We start from the raw sequence: 16,650 nt of genomic DNA on the forward strand, positions 1-16,650 counted from the left end.
CATAGGGGAAAATTAAACCACGAAAGTGAACTACGTGGTACCCCAAGCCACACAGGTGGGAGATCGGTTTCAATTTCATTACTTTTTCGCTGTCAAATTGTCACCACTTCCAGGTGAGTGAGACTCACGACTCTCTTAGTCAAAATGGTTCCTGACCTCTGTTCCAACCCCTTGGCGCCTACCGTTTTTGTTACAAACCTGTTTCTATCCACATTTAAAATAGCAGAACATGCACATATTTCTTTATCTGAAAAAAAAGTGTGTTCATGCATATTCACAAACAGGTGTACTAACCATGTCAAAATATCCTTAAGCAAGATATTGAACTGCACAGTGCTCCTGAAGCTGTGTCATCAGTGGGTGAATAGTGTGACAGTGTCAAAGAGCTTTGAGTAGCTTGAAGGTAGGTCACGGAATATTGTTATTCGAACTGATTCATGATACTGCTCTGGAAAATATAGCAAAACTTTTTTTTTTGTTTTAATGTGATGGCAGAGCGTATTTAGACCCAGGCCCGGCCCTGGGTGACTAAGTGCCCTAGGGCTAGGCGATGTGTACCTAGGACACACCTCCGCAAAAAAATATCAATTTATGTATCTAAAATATTTAATAGATTTAGCTAAACACTGTAGAACCTATTGTTTCTCAGTATTAATTATTATCAGATAATCCTTATAGCACTTGTTGCATCTTGTTCATACAGTAACACAAGCACATTCATATCATTTTTTTAAACAAGAAGCCATAGAATTCTCAACACTGTTTGTCTCTTGGGCTTCATGACCCCTTGATAGCGCTATAGAGCAAATGAACCACCATGAAGTTTTGAATATTGCCTGCAAAGCTTCATTGCTTCAAGAATCTTCATTTGGCCATCACTGCTCAATGTAATCCCTCAGTTGCCTTGGGAGAGACAAACTACCTCTGCTGCCACCTGCTGTCACCACTGTTGTCGTAAAACATGCCTCCTAACATGCAATGCAGCACTACAGATGAAAATAACATTTAAATTTTATGTTCTGTGCTAATGATTTATTTAGCTAGTCATAGACTTCATAATTGTATCAACGGGTCATTTCCGTCAGCCACTGCGCATGCCTTCAAGTAGGGGGGCTGTCCTAGAGTCCGCTACAGTTATTCGCTGTCGGTCGCAACATATGCAGGGATCCAACGCCGGACTTAGGTTGAAAAGGTACAAAAGCTGTACCGCATAAAAACAGGATTGTTTCAGGAGTGATTTGTTCGAAGATTCAAGGTCATTATTATTTTTTTCGTACCATGCATGCATTTTGAAACGTGAAAAAATTTTTGGGAGAAATTAACCGCTACGGCATTGGCGTCATTCTTCGACATATTTACGTGAAATAAATTCTAACTGCCCGTTTTTTTTGCTCTTTTAACAAATAATCGAGACTGTTTTATTACTTTGATATCTATAAAGAATTTGGGGATTTAAGCATTTATTCACAAGAATTTGCACCAGAAAAGCTCTTTGTTGTGATAGGGGGGCTGCCACAGTGGCTAACAGATTAGCATTATTTTTCGACATATTTATGCAGAATAAATGCTAATTGCCCTTTTTTTTTTTGCTCTTTTAACAAAGAATCGAGACTGTTTTACGTTCATATCAATAAAGAATTCGGGGATTTGAGCATTTATTCTCAAGCATTTTCACCGGAAAATCTCTTTGTTGTGATAAGGGGGCTGCCACAATGGCTAACAGACTAGCATCATTCTTCGATGTATTTACCTAAAATAAAGGCTAACTGCCCGTTTATTTGCTCTTTTGACAAAGTATCGAGGCTGTTTTACATTCATATCTATCAAGATTTCAGGGATTTAAGCATTTATTCAGAAGAATTTTCACTGGAAAATCTCTGTTTACATATAGCGGCTAACAGACTAGCATCGTACTTCGACATATTTACGTAAAATAAATGCTAACTGCACTTTTTTTTTTTTTTTTTGCTTTTAACCAAGAATCGAGACTGTTTTACGTCCATATCGATAAAGAATTCAGGGATTTTAGCATTTATTCACAAGCATTTTCACCAAAAAAGGTCATTGTCTGTGTTTCCACTCGTCAGCTTTGACGGCCACACCAACAATGCAGGCCCCCTCTTGATCGGCCCTGCGCCCCATGTCCCGTCAACATCTTTGTAAAGTCTATGAGCTAGTGTTTCAGTTGTTTCGTTAAATGCTAGTCATGCCATTTCATTTGTTGTTATGTGATAATTTTAGTGTTGTTTTGAAACTGTGAGTTTGGATGACGTCTGATTTAATTACCTGCCATTATCTGTCCTTTTTGTTTCGTGACGTAGATGTGCTTACGAACTGTATGCAAGCGTGGACTGTTCTTCCCTGCCTTATATGTGGCACAATATAACAGGTGGATAATAACTAGGTTGGGAAATGGCAAATCTTTTTTTGTATGTGACTTATTTAAATGTGCTAGATATATTAGAAAATATTCTGTAAGCGGAACGACAATTTTTTTCAGGCTATTTTTTTTTTTTTTTTACCTAAAGCAATTTGGTGTCCCCACCTATAGTTGGCACCGTAGGCAAATGCCTAGCTTGCCTGTTCCCAGGCCGGTGTCCACGGCTCTAGTCGGGAAAAAAAATAAATAAATATTTGCAAAGAATAAACATGTTCATTTTACTCCAACTACCTAAATACCTAAAAATCAGAAACTGATATTGCAATTGTCTCCTTATTTTTCCAAAGTTGTATATGCATAAAAGCATAAAAGTGATCAGGATGTTGAGTGAAGTGGTGGTTCGCTGTGCTTAAACTGCAATTCCCAGAGGAAACACATTGTTTTTCATTAAATTCCCATACTTGATTAACAAAGGATATCTCATCCGCAGCGGAAATTTTAGCATTACATTAGCAGCCAGGCTTGATTAATGCTATGTGTTTTATCTCCTGAAAGACACATTACCTCCATTATAGCAAGGTTGAACTGCAATGCATCCTCGTGATTGGTATTTGTAATGTTTTGACACTCTTGTGCAGCTGAATAAGGTCACCAAAATATTAGATACACCTACGGTGCCGTCCGACACCTCGGGAGGCCTCACCTGTAGCTAAAAATAAGCCTTAAATGGAGAAAGTACATAAGAGTTATTTATGTTAAGTGCTGCTTTTGGCTCTCGCTTTCTTGCTGCATAATGGGCCATAAACATTGCAATAGCCTTGAAAGCCATAAAGTGTCTGCTTGGTGTTATTAAATCTGATTATTTCCTCACTTTTCAATCGTTAAAAAGTACACATTTATTGTTGTGGAGGGGAGCGGTGGACCTGCCTCGTCGGCTAAAATATACGGTGTGTTTCACACTTACGGTGGTGTTTAGAATGATAGCGGCGTGTTTTAAAAAAGCAAGTAAAGCTTAAAATATTTCTTTCTAAACGTCTAAACGTAGCAAAGAGACTGTTGTAACACTTTTCCATACATTCGTGTTCAAACTCATGGATTTATTGCAAGGGCGTAGGTTTGGTCTCAACAGTGGTAGGGACGATATAACAGCATAATCTGCATGTACACTTTTTGCTGGGCACAGGACATTAATATGATCAAACTGATTGGGTGAATGGGGGTCAGGGCTACATTTCTCACGAATATCAACCTAATTAATTGATAGGCTAAATCAGGGGTGTCCAAACTTTTTGCAAAGGGGGCCAGATTTCGTGTGGTAAAAATGTGGGGGGCCGACCATGGCTGACGTCCACTACGTAGAACAATATATAGACCCTACCCACCGACGTCACAAAATCACGTGATCGCTGTATTGTTCCGCCCCCTTGTCCGTCATTTTGTGTCTGTATTATCAATGGTCTCAATTGATCGAGCAATTTATAATGCATTTCATGGAAGACCCGGTGCTTTCGGATGCTGTAAACTCACTTGATGCATTGCATAAAAGGCGTTATGTGGAAAAGCTTCAGTTTATCCATTCGCCACATCCATATTTGATGCCTAAATCGATGTTTTTCGACCCGCTGTCTCTGCTAGCTACCCTGATATTTACAACTATCTTGTCCACACAAAATCAGCCTATTCTCACGAAAGTTTGAAAAACTTTAAGAGCTTGGAGGCTTATAAATACTTCGTGCTGGTTGGGTGAAACAGGTCCTCGTCCACAAAAATTCGGCAGGAATCTATCTTGTGCTTGGAAAGGTGAGTTACGAAATTTTCAATTCAAAATCTTTTGTTTTTGCTAACATCCACTGTCAAGTCTAATGTATTTCATGTCATTTGTCAATGGAGCTAGGGCTTTTAATGTTTATATGGTTTAGCGATACCACTCTCACTACATACATACGTGTATGTTGTCGGCGATTAGCCTAGCAATGATCTTAATTGTGGTTGTCAGCCCAAAACCCTCTAAATATATATTAAATGCATCTTACCAGATATAAAATGACTACTACATAATCCGTGGTTATCTTTTGGAGCCCAGTTTTCTCGTCGAATTGCAGCAGCCCATCTCGCTCTCTCCTCTCCGGGTCTCTCGGAATCCGGTAGAACTTCAAGTCTCTCCGTCTATCTTGTCTGTTATTGCAACCGACCGCCACACACGCCTTCACCATTTTGATTATTAATGTTAACGAGCAGAAAAACACGCCGTAAATAGGAGGAATGTACGTAGCCGTAACAGGTAAACACGATGTGTTGACGGACAATTGGGCGGCACCAGTCAGGAGGGCAGAGTTGTGACGTCACGTGGGTAGGGTCTATATTAGCCAGCCATTCTGTGTGTCACATTTGCTTGTATTTATTTTTTGATAATTTCAACAACCTCACAACTAGCCTTTGTGGCGTTCGCTTTCGACTCTCGGGCTCTTGCGAGATACTGCTGCCGTGAAATTAAACTAGCTTAAAGTTGCTTCAATTTCTCGCTGCGAATCTTCCCTGTAATCTTGTCGTATATGTCAGCGTGTCTTGTTTGGTAATATCGCCTCACATTGAACTCTTTAAAAACAGCGACTGTCTCTATGCAAATGAGGCAGACACAGCTGTTGCGTATTTTAGTGAAGAAATAGTCCGATTTCCACCTATCCTTGAAGCATCGGCCAACACAGTCAACTTTCTGTATTTTGTTGATTATTAGCGGAAAACACGCAGTTTCTGCTCTTGCACTCCTCTTTAAAAGAAACTTCTGTATTTTAAGACAAAAGAACTGTTGTGCTTGATAGAATAATATGTCTATATGCTGCCATAGCAGATTCATGGCACATTAAACCCCCGAACAATTTTTAATTTGTCCATTTTACCCTCAAAACCCCCGTTTACAGACGTTGCGCAACCGCTTTTGTTTCAACCCATCCATAAAACGTACGTAATTAATAATATCTATTATTCAAAATGTCTGTCATTTTTTGCTTAGAATCATTAATTGATGTGTAATATTTCGTTACAAAAAAAAAAAAATTCACTCGCATATTTCAAACTTATAAACAAATTACATCACAATGAAAAAAATGGTGTCTGTAAAAAAGTCACGGATATCTACCTCAAAGTTATCGCTTAATTGTATTTTTTTTGTTACTATCACATTTTCTCCGATATGTTAGATGATAATCGATCCAAACAAAGAAAAACTGAAAAACAGGGTTATTTAAAAGGGTAATATATGAAAAAGAACATCTCGACCACTCCTTGATTTCTGCAATTTCTGCATCGCGACCCTTGTTATATTTACATGTTTCACCCATAAAATCCCCCCAAAATCCAGCTGTGGCCATTCACAGCTGTGTTTTGACACTCAGTGATACATGCTACATGGAGTTTTTGGATTGAAACACGGTAAGTATGCGATAATATCTCATTAAAGTCATGGCGTCTTTAATTCTGCTCTCGCGTGCTCTCACCTCCAGATAGGGTTTTGTTGTTCTTTTTTTTTTTTAATGTCCTCCTGTTCAAAATTTTTCTTCCCCCAGAAAATTGAGAATTTAAGCTTTTCAATGATGTATCATACATGCATATCGGACAATTTCGAAAGTTGGCCAAATTGGGGGTCTCAGAGCGGAACTTCAAGTCACCTGAGTGTTTTTTGCCTATTGCCATTTTAATAAATTGGAAGTAAAGGGTCATCACACGGGGTAATGTTGCTTAGAGTGCTGCTGCCTTTTAGTGGGTAAATGAGGAGCAGCATTTAGTGTGTAAGCTACTTCATATGCTGGTAGCAGTACTGCTGACCAATTTATTAAGTCTGTATGCGGGCCAGACGTTATTGATTTTATGACAGAGGCTGGGGGTCAGATGAAATTTGACCACGGGCTGCATTTGGCCCCCGGGCCGGACTTTGGACATGTCTGGGCTAAATGATCAATGCAAAATAAGTCCGTATTGACTTTTGCTAACTTTCATATGCATTGGTTCAGGTGATAAACCGTTCGAGTCAAACCTTTGTTTTTAAAAAACTACTAAAGAAAAATTTTGAAAACATAAATGTTTGGATTTTATTAGCAAATTTAAATTGCAATATTTGAACATAACAAATTACATTAACACACACAATAAATACCAACTTGTTAATAATCTGTTAACTATCCAGGAATGCAAAAAATTAAACATTTGTCTTAAGGCTACTCAGCATTGTCTGTCTAAATAAATTAATTAAATATAACTGAAAAAACTTCTTAGAGAATAACGAAAATAAATAAAAATGGGGCCTTCATTCAGATAAAACACTACTGCTTACAAGCAAAGTCAAAGTCAACAGAAAATGAAAGCTTCTTTGGGCTGCTTTCAGGCCACATAAATAAAACAAATATGACGATTGGGGAGTAGTGAGTGAACCTTGGTTCACTACATTTCTCACAATTTAAGGAGACAACACATACAGGAGGACACCTCTCTAATTAGCTCCCTACTCAAGTTTTTCAGGTTAGCACGTTCACTCAATTTATTGTTAAGCTAACGCTGATGCAGGTCGGATTTTCAGTAGCAAAATTTGTGGTTTGTTCCCCACCTCCACAACATTGACGTCTTTTTACATTACTTACAGTGGCTGCTGGTGCTGCTGGCTGACAAAAAAACGTCTAATATCCCTCCTCTTTGAAGGGGGCGGAGAAAGCGGCATATTGTCAACATGTTCTATAAGTAATCAACCAATCAAACATGGGCTTGAGGGGAAAAATGGACTGACACATTTAGCAAGTGAAAAGGGGTAAATGTAAGTCTGAACACGGTGAAAATAATTCACTTAATAATGTTAGGGTCAATTCTATCCTTACGGCATATGGGAAGACAATCTAAATGACCTATATAACTGAAGTCATTACATAATTCAAAAAAGGTTGCCTAAAAGTTGGTGGGGACAATTTGATCATCCTAAAAAGTTGGTAGTGTTATGTCCCTATGCAAACCTACGCCCTTGATTTATTGTATGTGAACAATGATTAAATGCTTTTTGTGACGCATCTAACTACCGTAGTTTTTGGACTATAAAGCGTACCTGACTATAAGCCGCCACCCACCAAATTTGACATGGAAACCGCATTTGTTCATAAATAAACCGCACCGGACTATAAGACGCAGCTGTCATCACTGAATAATGGGATATTTACACCAAAAGATATTGACCGATAACATTTTTACAGCGGCATCATAAAACTGTCATAAGACCAAATGAACCACCATGAAGGTGCGAATCAATTGGATGCAAAGCTTCATTGCTTCAAGAAGCTTCATTTGACCATCACTGCTCCCTTGGGGGAGACATTCAACCTCTACTGCCACCTGCTGTCAACTGTATTCTTGTCCAACATGCCTCCTAGCATGCATTGCAGTGCTACAGATGTAAATAACAATCAAAATTCATGTTCTGTGCTAATTATTTCTATGGTTACTGTTCCAGTTGTTTCATTAATTGCTACTTATGGTATTTGGTAACACTTTATTTGACAGTGGTGCCATAAGAATGTCAAAATACCATCATAATTATGACATGAGCATAAATGAATGCTTATGGCAGATGTCATTTTGTGTCATCCAGCAAATTATCTCACTTTTGAATGGTTATGAAACATCCGAGCTTGAATGGTTGTAAAATATCCGAGCTGGACATAAATAAGGTTAGTGACATCATTTGCCGAATGACACTTAATGACATCTATCATAAGCATTCATTAATGCCCATAATAGTGTCATGCCATAATTATGACCCTCTTATGGCAGTCTTATGATGCTGCTGTCAAATAAAGTGTTACCCATTAACCCAAATAAATCAACAAATAAGCCACACTGGACAGGATTCAAAATGAGGGTAAAAAGTAGCGGCTTATAGTCGTATGAAAATTACGGTAATGTTAACTTTATGCTTCTAAAAAGGGCTTCACAACTGTATTGAATGTGCTTGTGTGACGCGCTTAAAAAAAAGTGTGGTCACAAATATTGTGATTTAATATTTTATATAATTTCTGGGAAAATTGTATGTGAAAATTAACCCTGAAATCTAATTTGAGAGAAAAAAAAAAAGTAAGTAGGAACAAAAGAGCGGAACCATAAAGTCAAAAAGAGGTTGATCCCAATTTCACTGTGACGTGAGGGAACTCGCTCACCCACTCCCTTCAGAGGAAACTTGGGATGAGAGCAGACTGGTCCGTGTCTCCTTTCCTTAAGTGCTTTGCCTGTGCTTTTCAGGTTAGTAAATGTTTGGAATGCACTTCACCTTTATTTGGGGACTTATGAATACTTTAGAATACTTTAAGACATTAACGTGATCAATTTACACCATAAAGAGTTTATAGCGAACTTTAGAAGTGAATTCAAGCGCTAATGCTAGCTGCGCGCTAGCTCACGGCTAACGTCCATTGTTGAACACAATATTATAGAGCGAACTATATTTCCACCTCCGACTTGAATCCTTCAGAACAATTGTTAATGTGTGTATTGTGCATGTGTTATGTTATGTGAAAAAAAGTAATTGTTCTTAACTGTCATTGTTCATAGAAAAAAAAAAAAGAAAACTTCCCAGCATAATGCCTTTCGAAAAAGTATGTTTTACATGCCTCATTTATTTAGTTGATGTGACATCACACTGGAACATGTAACTGAGTTATATAAAACACTTGAATGATAGCATTGCTATTTTCTGTTTTGAGGAATTTAGAAATTAGATTAAAATAATTTTGATTTTTGACATGCACTTTAAAAGTGAAAATTTGTAATAAAGAGAGGAAACTTGGGATGAGAGCAGACTGGTCCGTGTCTCCTTTCCTTAACTGCTTTACCTGTGCTTTTCAGACACGGCAAACAAATCTTTTTGCTACTGGGATTCCAAGTTCTTGGGACCCGTAACACTTAACTATAATCGACTTTTTAAGCTCAGGACTATTGAAATGCTTTATGAAGGGTTGTTACGATCATGTTTTTTTTGCTCCCGATCCGATCCCGATCGTTTTAGTTTGAGTGTCTGCCGATCCCGATATTTCCTGATCCGATTGCTTTTTTTTGTGCTCCCGATTCAATTCCAATCATTCCCGATGATTTTTCTCGATCACATACATTTTGGCAAGGCATAAAATAAAAAAAAATAAAAAAACTCGGACGAATAAATACATTCAACATACAGAACTGTATTTGTTTATTATGACAATAAATCCTCAAGATGGCATTTACATTATTAACATTCTTTCTGTGAGAGGGATCCACGGATAGAAAGACTTGTAATTCTTAAAGGATAAATGTGACTTTGTATATTGTGACTAAATATTGCCATCTAGTGTATTTGTTGAGCTTTCAGTAAATGATACTGTAGCCATTTAACTGTTCTGCCCAAATGCATGATGGGAAGTGCAACCATGACTGTGCGTCGTGGTACCAATTGATATGTCTTCTCTGCGTTGGGAAATAACATAGGGTGTTAAAAAAAAGATCAATTACTACCTTTCTTCCCCACATTGCTTCCCACGATATTTCTAATCGTAGGGAGAGGGATTGTAAGGCTTTAGCCAATTAAAAAAAGGCTCCAAAGGCTGCCAAAATTCGCTCTACTCATTTTACGCTGCCTTTTAGCTCTATATATTTATATGTAAAACAGCGCCATTACAGATTGAATGCGACAATGAGTGAGTGGGTCGTGCAGCGCATGCGTTAATTGCGTTAAATATATTAACATGATACATTTTTAAAAAATTAATTACCGCCGTGAACGGGTTAAATTTGATAACCCTACCTTAAGCCTAAACTAAAGACTCTGGATGAGTGCAACATATTATGTCTGTAACGTTAAACACAATTAGAAAATGATTTTATTAAAAAAAATATATATATATATTAAAAAAAGGCATGTCCGATATTTTTTTGCCGATTCCGATACTTTGAAAATGACGTGATCGGACCCGATCGATCGGCATCTCTAGCTTTATGCTTTTGTTCTTAACCTCCAACACAGATGTAAAGTAGTTCCCAGAATTACAAAATAAACATTTTTTAAATAAATAATAGTTGTTGAATTTGGGATCTTTATTATGTGTCAGTTAGAATAATCAAAATAAAAGAAATTAACATTTGAAATACATCAGTCAGTGTGTAATTATGCCATATAATACACAAGTTTCAAACTCACACTGAAAAATAAATATTAGACTTGCAACATTGCACTGCAGTGAGTGTTGAATAATTTTGAACACAACTCTATATATAGTCTACTGTATAACTTTTTTATCTGTTTACCTATTTTCAAACACACTGCCATTATTCTGAACCCTACCAGATCTAAAAAGATACACACTTTTATTTTTAATGGGGTCATTATTTTAAAACTTTGTATTCCAAATTTTCATTAAATCAAAGGTAGTGCAGAGAGAAAAGAGAATAATAAATACATAAATAAAAGCTGTACATTTAGTATCTCTCGTATGGTAGTAAGCTGGAAAGGAACAACATTCCTCAGGGAGTTAACGAGGAGGAAAAACAGCAGATCTTCGAATATTTTGAGCCACATCCGGACCTTCACAGAGGTGGTCGCCCGTCGCACCTGTTTTCAGCAGCCCTGCAGCTGAGCAAGCTAATGAGGGATGGCGTACCGCACGCCAGGCCCGAGTAGCAAGCTCGTTAGCATAGACCTCTGCCAGGGAAGACTGTCACCCGCTTTTTGTTGCCGCTTAATTGGATGTTCCTGTCACTGCGTTTGCTGCCGTCATCGGAGAGTCATTCCACAGTCGACTTCCACACTGTACTGGGCACACTTTAGCTGCCATCTTGGATCGTGTAGTTGCCTTCTGTTTAAATCTACAGTTTTCTTCACACCTTGAGCATTTGGCAAGCGATAAGGGCTAGCTAGCAAGGTCTATCCACTCACCTACGCTTATCTACATTAAAAAAAATTATATTTCATCTATGCTGGGCAGAAACCTTCTACAGTATGTCCAAATTTGGTCAAACTGATATTTTTTCGCAAATAGATCCTATTGCTCAGTCCAAACATCTGTTTTCATTTAACAGTAACTCATTTACAGTGAAGAAAATAAGTATTTGAACACCCTGCTATTTTGCAACTTCTCCCACTTAGAAATCATGGAGGGGTCTGAAATTTTTATTGTAGTTGCGTGTCCACTGTGAGAGAGATAATCTAAAAAGAAAAATCCAGAAATTACAATGCATGACTTTTTAACGATTTATTTGTGAGATGCAGCTGCAAATAAGTATTTGAACACCTGTCATCAGATAGAATCTTTTAGTCCACCTATTAAAAGTCCACCTCCACTCCATGTATTATCCTGAATCAGATGCTCCTGTTTGAGGTCGTTAGTACCTGTCCACCCCATACAATCAGTAAGACTCAAACTTGTAACATGGCCAAGACCAAAGAGCTGTCCAAAGACACCAGAGACAATATTGTACACCTCCACAAAGCTGGAAAGGGCTACGGAGCATTTGGCAAGCAGCTTGGTGAAAAAAGGTCCACTGTTAGAGCAATCATTAGAAAATGGAAGAAGCTAAGCATGACGGTCAATCGTGGAGCCTTATGTAGGATATCACCTCGTAGGCGCTCAGTGATCCTAAGAAAGGTGAGGAATCAGCACAGAACTACATGACAGGAGTTGGTCAATTACTTGAAAAGAGCTAGGACCACCGTTTCCATGGTTACTGTTGGTAATACACGAAGACGTGATGGTTTGAAATTATGTAAGGCATGGAAGATTCCCCTGCTTAAACCAGCACATGTCAAGGCAGTCTTAAGTTTGCCTATGACCATTTGGATGATACAGAGGAGTCATTAGAGGAAATTTTTGTTGTCAGATGAGACCAAAATAAAATTTTTTGGTCATAATTCCACTTAACAGGTTTGGAGGAAAAACAATGATAAGTACTATCCCAAGAACACCATCCCTACTGTGAAGCATGGGGGTGGTGGCATCATACTTTGTGGGTGTTTTTCTGCACATGGGACAGGACGAGTGCACTGTATTAAAGAGAGGTTGACTGGGGCCCTGTATTGTGAGATTTTAGGGAACAACTTCTTTCCTTCATTGCACTGAAGATGGGTTGTGGCTGGGTCTTCCAACATGACAATGACCCGAAGCACACAGCCAGGAAAACCAAGGCGTGGCTCCATTAGAAGGTTCTTGCATGGTCTCGCCAGTCTCCAGACCCAAACCCAAAAGAAAACTCAGTGTTTCTCAGCAACAGCCCAGAAACCTGATTGATGTAGAGAGGATCTGTGTGGAGAAGTGGGCCACGATCCCTCCTGCAATGTGTGTGCAAACGTGGTGAAAAACTACAGGAAATGTACAGCCTCTGTAATTACAAACAAAGGCTACTGTGCCAAATATTAACATTCGTTTTCTCAGGTGTTCAAATACTTATTTTCAGCTGTATCACGCAAATAAATCGTTTAAAAAAATCATACATTGTGATTTCTGGATGTTTCTTTTAGATTATCTCCGTTAGGTTTTGTGTTGGTTCCCTACTAGTATGTCCCTGTGACTGCCCATTGATTTCATCTGTTGTACCCGCTCCTAGTGTATCCTCCAACCTGCATCCTCCTGTGTCAACTAGGCCTGAACGATATTGGAAAAAAAACTATTGCTGCAATTTTTGGGGGGTTTGTGATATATTGCGATATTATATTGCGATATTAAATTTTTTTTTTTTTTAAGAAATTTTTACTAGATTACATGAATAGCTGTTTGGAAAGACTTTGGATGACTCATCATGACCACAGTGTACAGTATTCCATCGTTTTTTTGCGGTTAATAGGGACCAGAACCCGACGCGATCAGTGAAAAACCGCGAAGTAGCCCCCCCCCCCCCCCCCATTTTTGTGTGTGTGTGTGCTCAATGTATTTATTCAGATCTAGCACTGGAAAGAGATACATATAAGACATGTTTTTTCTCACTTCCCCCCTCCAAAGTATGATTATATATATATATATATATATATATATATATATATATATATATATATATATATATATATATATATACTGTATATATATATATATATTTTTTTTTTAATAAATGCTTTTTAAGCAATTCAAATGTAATAATTATGATCAATTTTAAGCATAACTGTCCCACTGAATCATTTTTAAACAAGAATAAAGTACTGTAGTAGGAAAATGCTTGGCTTTATTAAATGCTTCTGTTTACCTAATACGGCTGTGACTCTTGGCGTGACATGTAGAAATTACAAACTCGTCATAATCACTTCTGGCGTTTATTTTATATGTCTCGAATGTCTCCACATTCTTCCCCCACAGACACACACATTCATTCCAGACCGCGCTTCTTTGCAGAAACTGTTTAACAAGTTAAACGATGATTGACAGATTGCTGCCCGGCTTCTTTGACCAGATCAAAGCCATCGTTAACTTTAATAAGCAAGTGCCACAGTGACTGAGAGCTGGGAAAGGGGGTGAGAGAGGCTGTGCCAGTGAATGAAGCAGATCAAAGGTCTGTGGATTGGAAAAAAAAAAAAACTATCGCACGTCCTTGCGATGGGACTATCACGCATGCGCACATCGCGATGGCGGTGTTTAAATGATATATCGTTCAGGCTCAACCCACCTGTTCCGCATTGTCTGTGTGTGTATATAAGGTCCCAGTTTTCTTTTCACTTCTTGTTGTGTCATTGTCAATATCCATGTGCATGTCCGGATCTGTTCTTGTCAGTTTTCTCCAAGCCCTCGTGCTCCCCTCAATAAGTTTTTGATACCCAGCCTTTTGTCAGTAACCTGAGTTTTGTTTGCTTCTGTGTTTTTTGGGATCTCCACAGTATTGGTGGGTACTTTGTTTATGTGGTTGGTACTTTGTTTATGTTTATGTTTACATTTTTGCACTGCCGGTGTGCGTCACCTCTTTTCCCACAATTGGGTCCACATTGGCCCACACCACCTGCCCACCCACATTACTTGACAGAATGACTCAACAAACCCATTCTGTCCTAACAATCTCTCTCACAGTGATCATTCACCTACGATGCAAATTTCATAAACCTCCATGATTTCTAAGGGGGGAGAACTTGTAAAATAGCAGGGTGCTCAAATACTTATTTTCTTCACTATAATTGTTTGAAGTGGACAATGCACCTCATGTTCATTTGAGTGGTAACCAGAATTTGAGAAAAGACGACATCAAAACGTCAATATACCTGTCTGTGATGGTACATGTGTCAAAGTGAAGTTGGTTAAAGTTTCCCAGCATGCCTTGCTGCACATGGCTGAGGTTAACCGGCTGGCCATTGATTGAGATAAGCTGCATGCAGCCCTGGAAGGCTGGAGATGGACAGTCAGCATCAGGACAGCCTGGAAGGAAATCAGACCATGAATTGATTTAGTTTTACTAGTATTATTGACAGTGTTGTTAATCTTACTTTTAAAAAGTAATTAATTACAGTTACAAATTATTTCTCCCAAAATGTAATTGCGTTAGTAACTCAGTTACCTTAAGGCAGCGGTCTCAAACCGACTCCACAAAGGGCCGCAGTGGGTCCTGGTTTTTGTTCCAACAGATCCAGCACAAACAGTTCAACCAATGAGGTTTCTACTAACATAAGCAGCACCTGATTGCAATCAACTGATTACACTTGTAAGAAACCAGATTGGTGAAAAGGTATTTGTCTCGTTTGGTTGGAATGAAATCCAGTACCCCCTGCGGCCCTTTGAGGACCGGTTTGAGACCACTGCCTTAAGGTAAGAGTAATTACTTACTTGGCAAAGTAACTGGTGATAGTTTTCATGTTTTTTTCCCCCTCTAAATAAATAAATAAATAAATAAATAAAACAGGTCACACAATGTGAAGTTTAAAGGGTTTTTGGGACAATTGGTCCTAGCCCAATTCTTTACCCTAAACTTAACTAGACTCAGGGGTATTGCTTATATTGCGATAACTAGATAGTAACCTTTGCTATTGTATGTGTGGAAGTCATTTAATGTTGTGAATCAACCATTAAAGTTGTTAAAATTGCTCCCGTTATTGCATTAGTTTCCTTCTGTCTATTCTCGCCATGTGTAAGTTGTAAAACTGTTTCATCATTTAAAGATAGATCTAAGTTAAGTTTTGCCAATTTAGGAGCATTTTAGATTAAAAGTTATTTAGCTTCACAAGGAGGGTTCTCTACAACAGAGCCTTCCTGAGAAGTCTACTGCTTTAAGATGGCGGCTGTTTACTAACGCATCTAGTTCTTTATTATACATGTTGCTAATGCCGCCGTGTTTGTCATTTGCATCTAGTTCTGTATATATGTGATACCTACCGAAGCATCATGTGGGCGTAGTTTGTAGGCTATCGGCTACAGTCAGGTATTATTGGAGCCACCTAGCATAGTACCATCACGTTTGCAACGGCGTCACCCTCCCTTGCCTCCTCCCCACTCCTGCTCTGCTCTCTCGTCTCCATGAGTCCGTCTTTTTCAGACTTTTCTCGCGTCAGTCAACCAACATTGTAACGCATAGTAACGAACGCCTTTCCCACCTCAGTAACGGTAACGGCGTTGCCAAGATGAGAAAAGTAATTAATTAGATTATTCACTACTGAAGAAAATAACGCCGTTAGTAACGCCGTTATATTCTAACGCCGTTATTAACAACACTGACTATTGAACCTTTGCAATGACGGCACATATGGAAGGAGTTTGTGAAAAAAGGAAAGATGTCTATAAAGGTGATTTTAGCCTTCTTTTCTGTCACTGAAGTTTGAATGTGTTTTTTGCAGTAGGTATACTGCTTAATTCACCTTGGTGAGTCACAATAATCACTGTATGGACATATCGCCTGATGATAAAAAAATGTCGTTAGCCATTTTAGTGCTGTCAAGCAATTAAACTTTTTAATCCACAGGTTTCAATGGTAATCACAAAAAAGCTAAATCTCCCTCTTTTGCTTTTTCTCCTTAAGTGTCTCAGCGTCCCACTAGGGGGCACACAAGCATCGCACGTCAAGAGAATCTTCGTTCCGCCCACCTACCACTCAAGCTTGTTGTTTGCGATAATAGTTTGCAACGAAGAGTATCCAAATCATTTGTGCTTACAAGTGAACATTAACTATGTTCCTCAGTTTACTTACACCCAGGATTGTGTTTTGTTTATGTTATGCGTTTATTATTCCCTTTAATGTGACTGTGACAAAGACTGGGTCCTTTCTGTACATGTACATGTGTAAATATACATGCATGTAGTATATAGGTATACATAGAG

At 38.5% G+C, this 16,650-nt stretch overlaps 1 protein-coding gene across 4 annotated transcripts in view; it reads right to left on the reverse strand.

Annotated features, from left to right (window-relative positions):
• Nucleotides 1-16,650, reverse strand: part of LOC130926990 (contactin-associated protein-like 5) — a 376,038-nt gene that overhangs the window by 130,017 nt on the left and 229,371 nt on the right. For all 4 annotated transcript variants that reach the window (XM_057852402.1, XM_057852401.1, XM_057852404.1 and 1 more), the window contains one exon: nucleotides 14,607-14,760. In XM_057852402.1, coding sequence (XP_057708385.1) covers nucleotides 14,607-14,760 — 154 coding nt within the window. The remainder of the gene's footprint in view (nucleotides 1-14,606; nucleotides 14,761-16,650) is intronic.

This window comes from Corythoichthys intestinalis, chromosome 12 (genome assembly GCF_030265065.1).
Source record: "Corythoichthys intestinalis isolate RoL2023-P3 chromosome 12, ASM3026506v1, whole genome shotgun sequence".
Lineage (NCBI taxonomy): Eukaryota > Metazoa > Chordata > Actinopteri > Syngnathiformes > Syngnathidae > Corythoichthys > Corythoichthys intestinalis.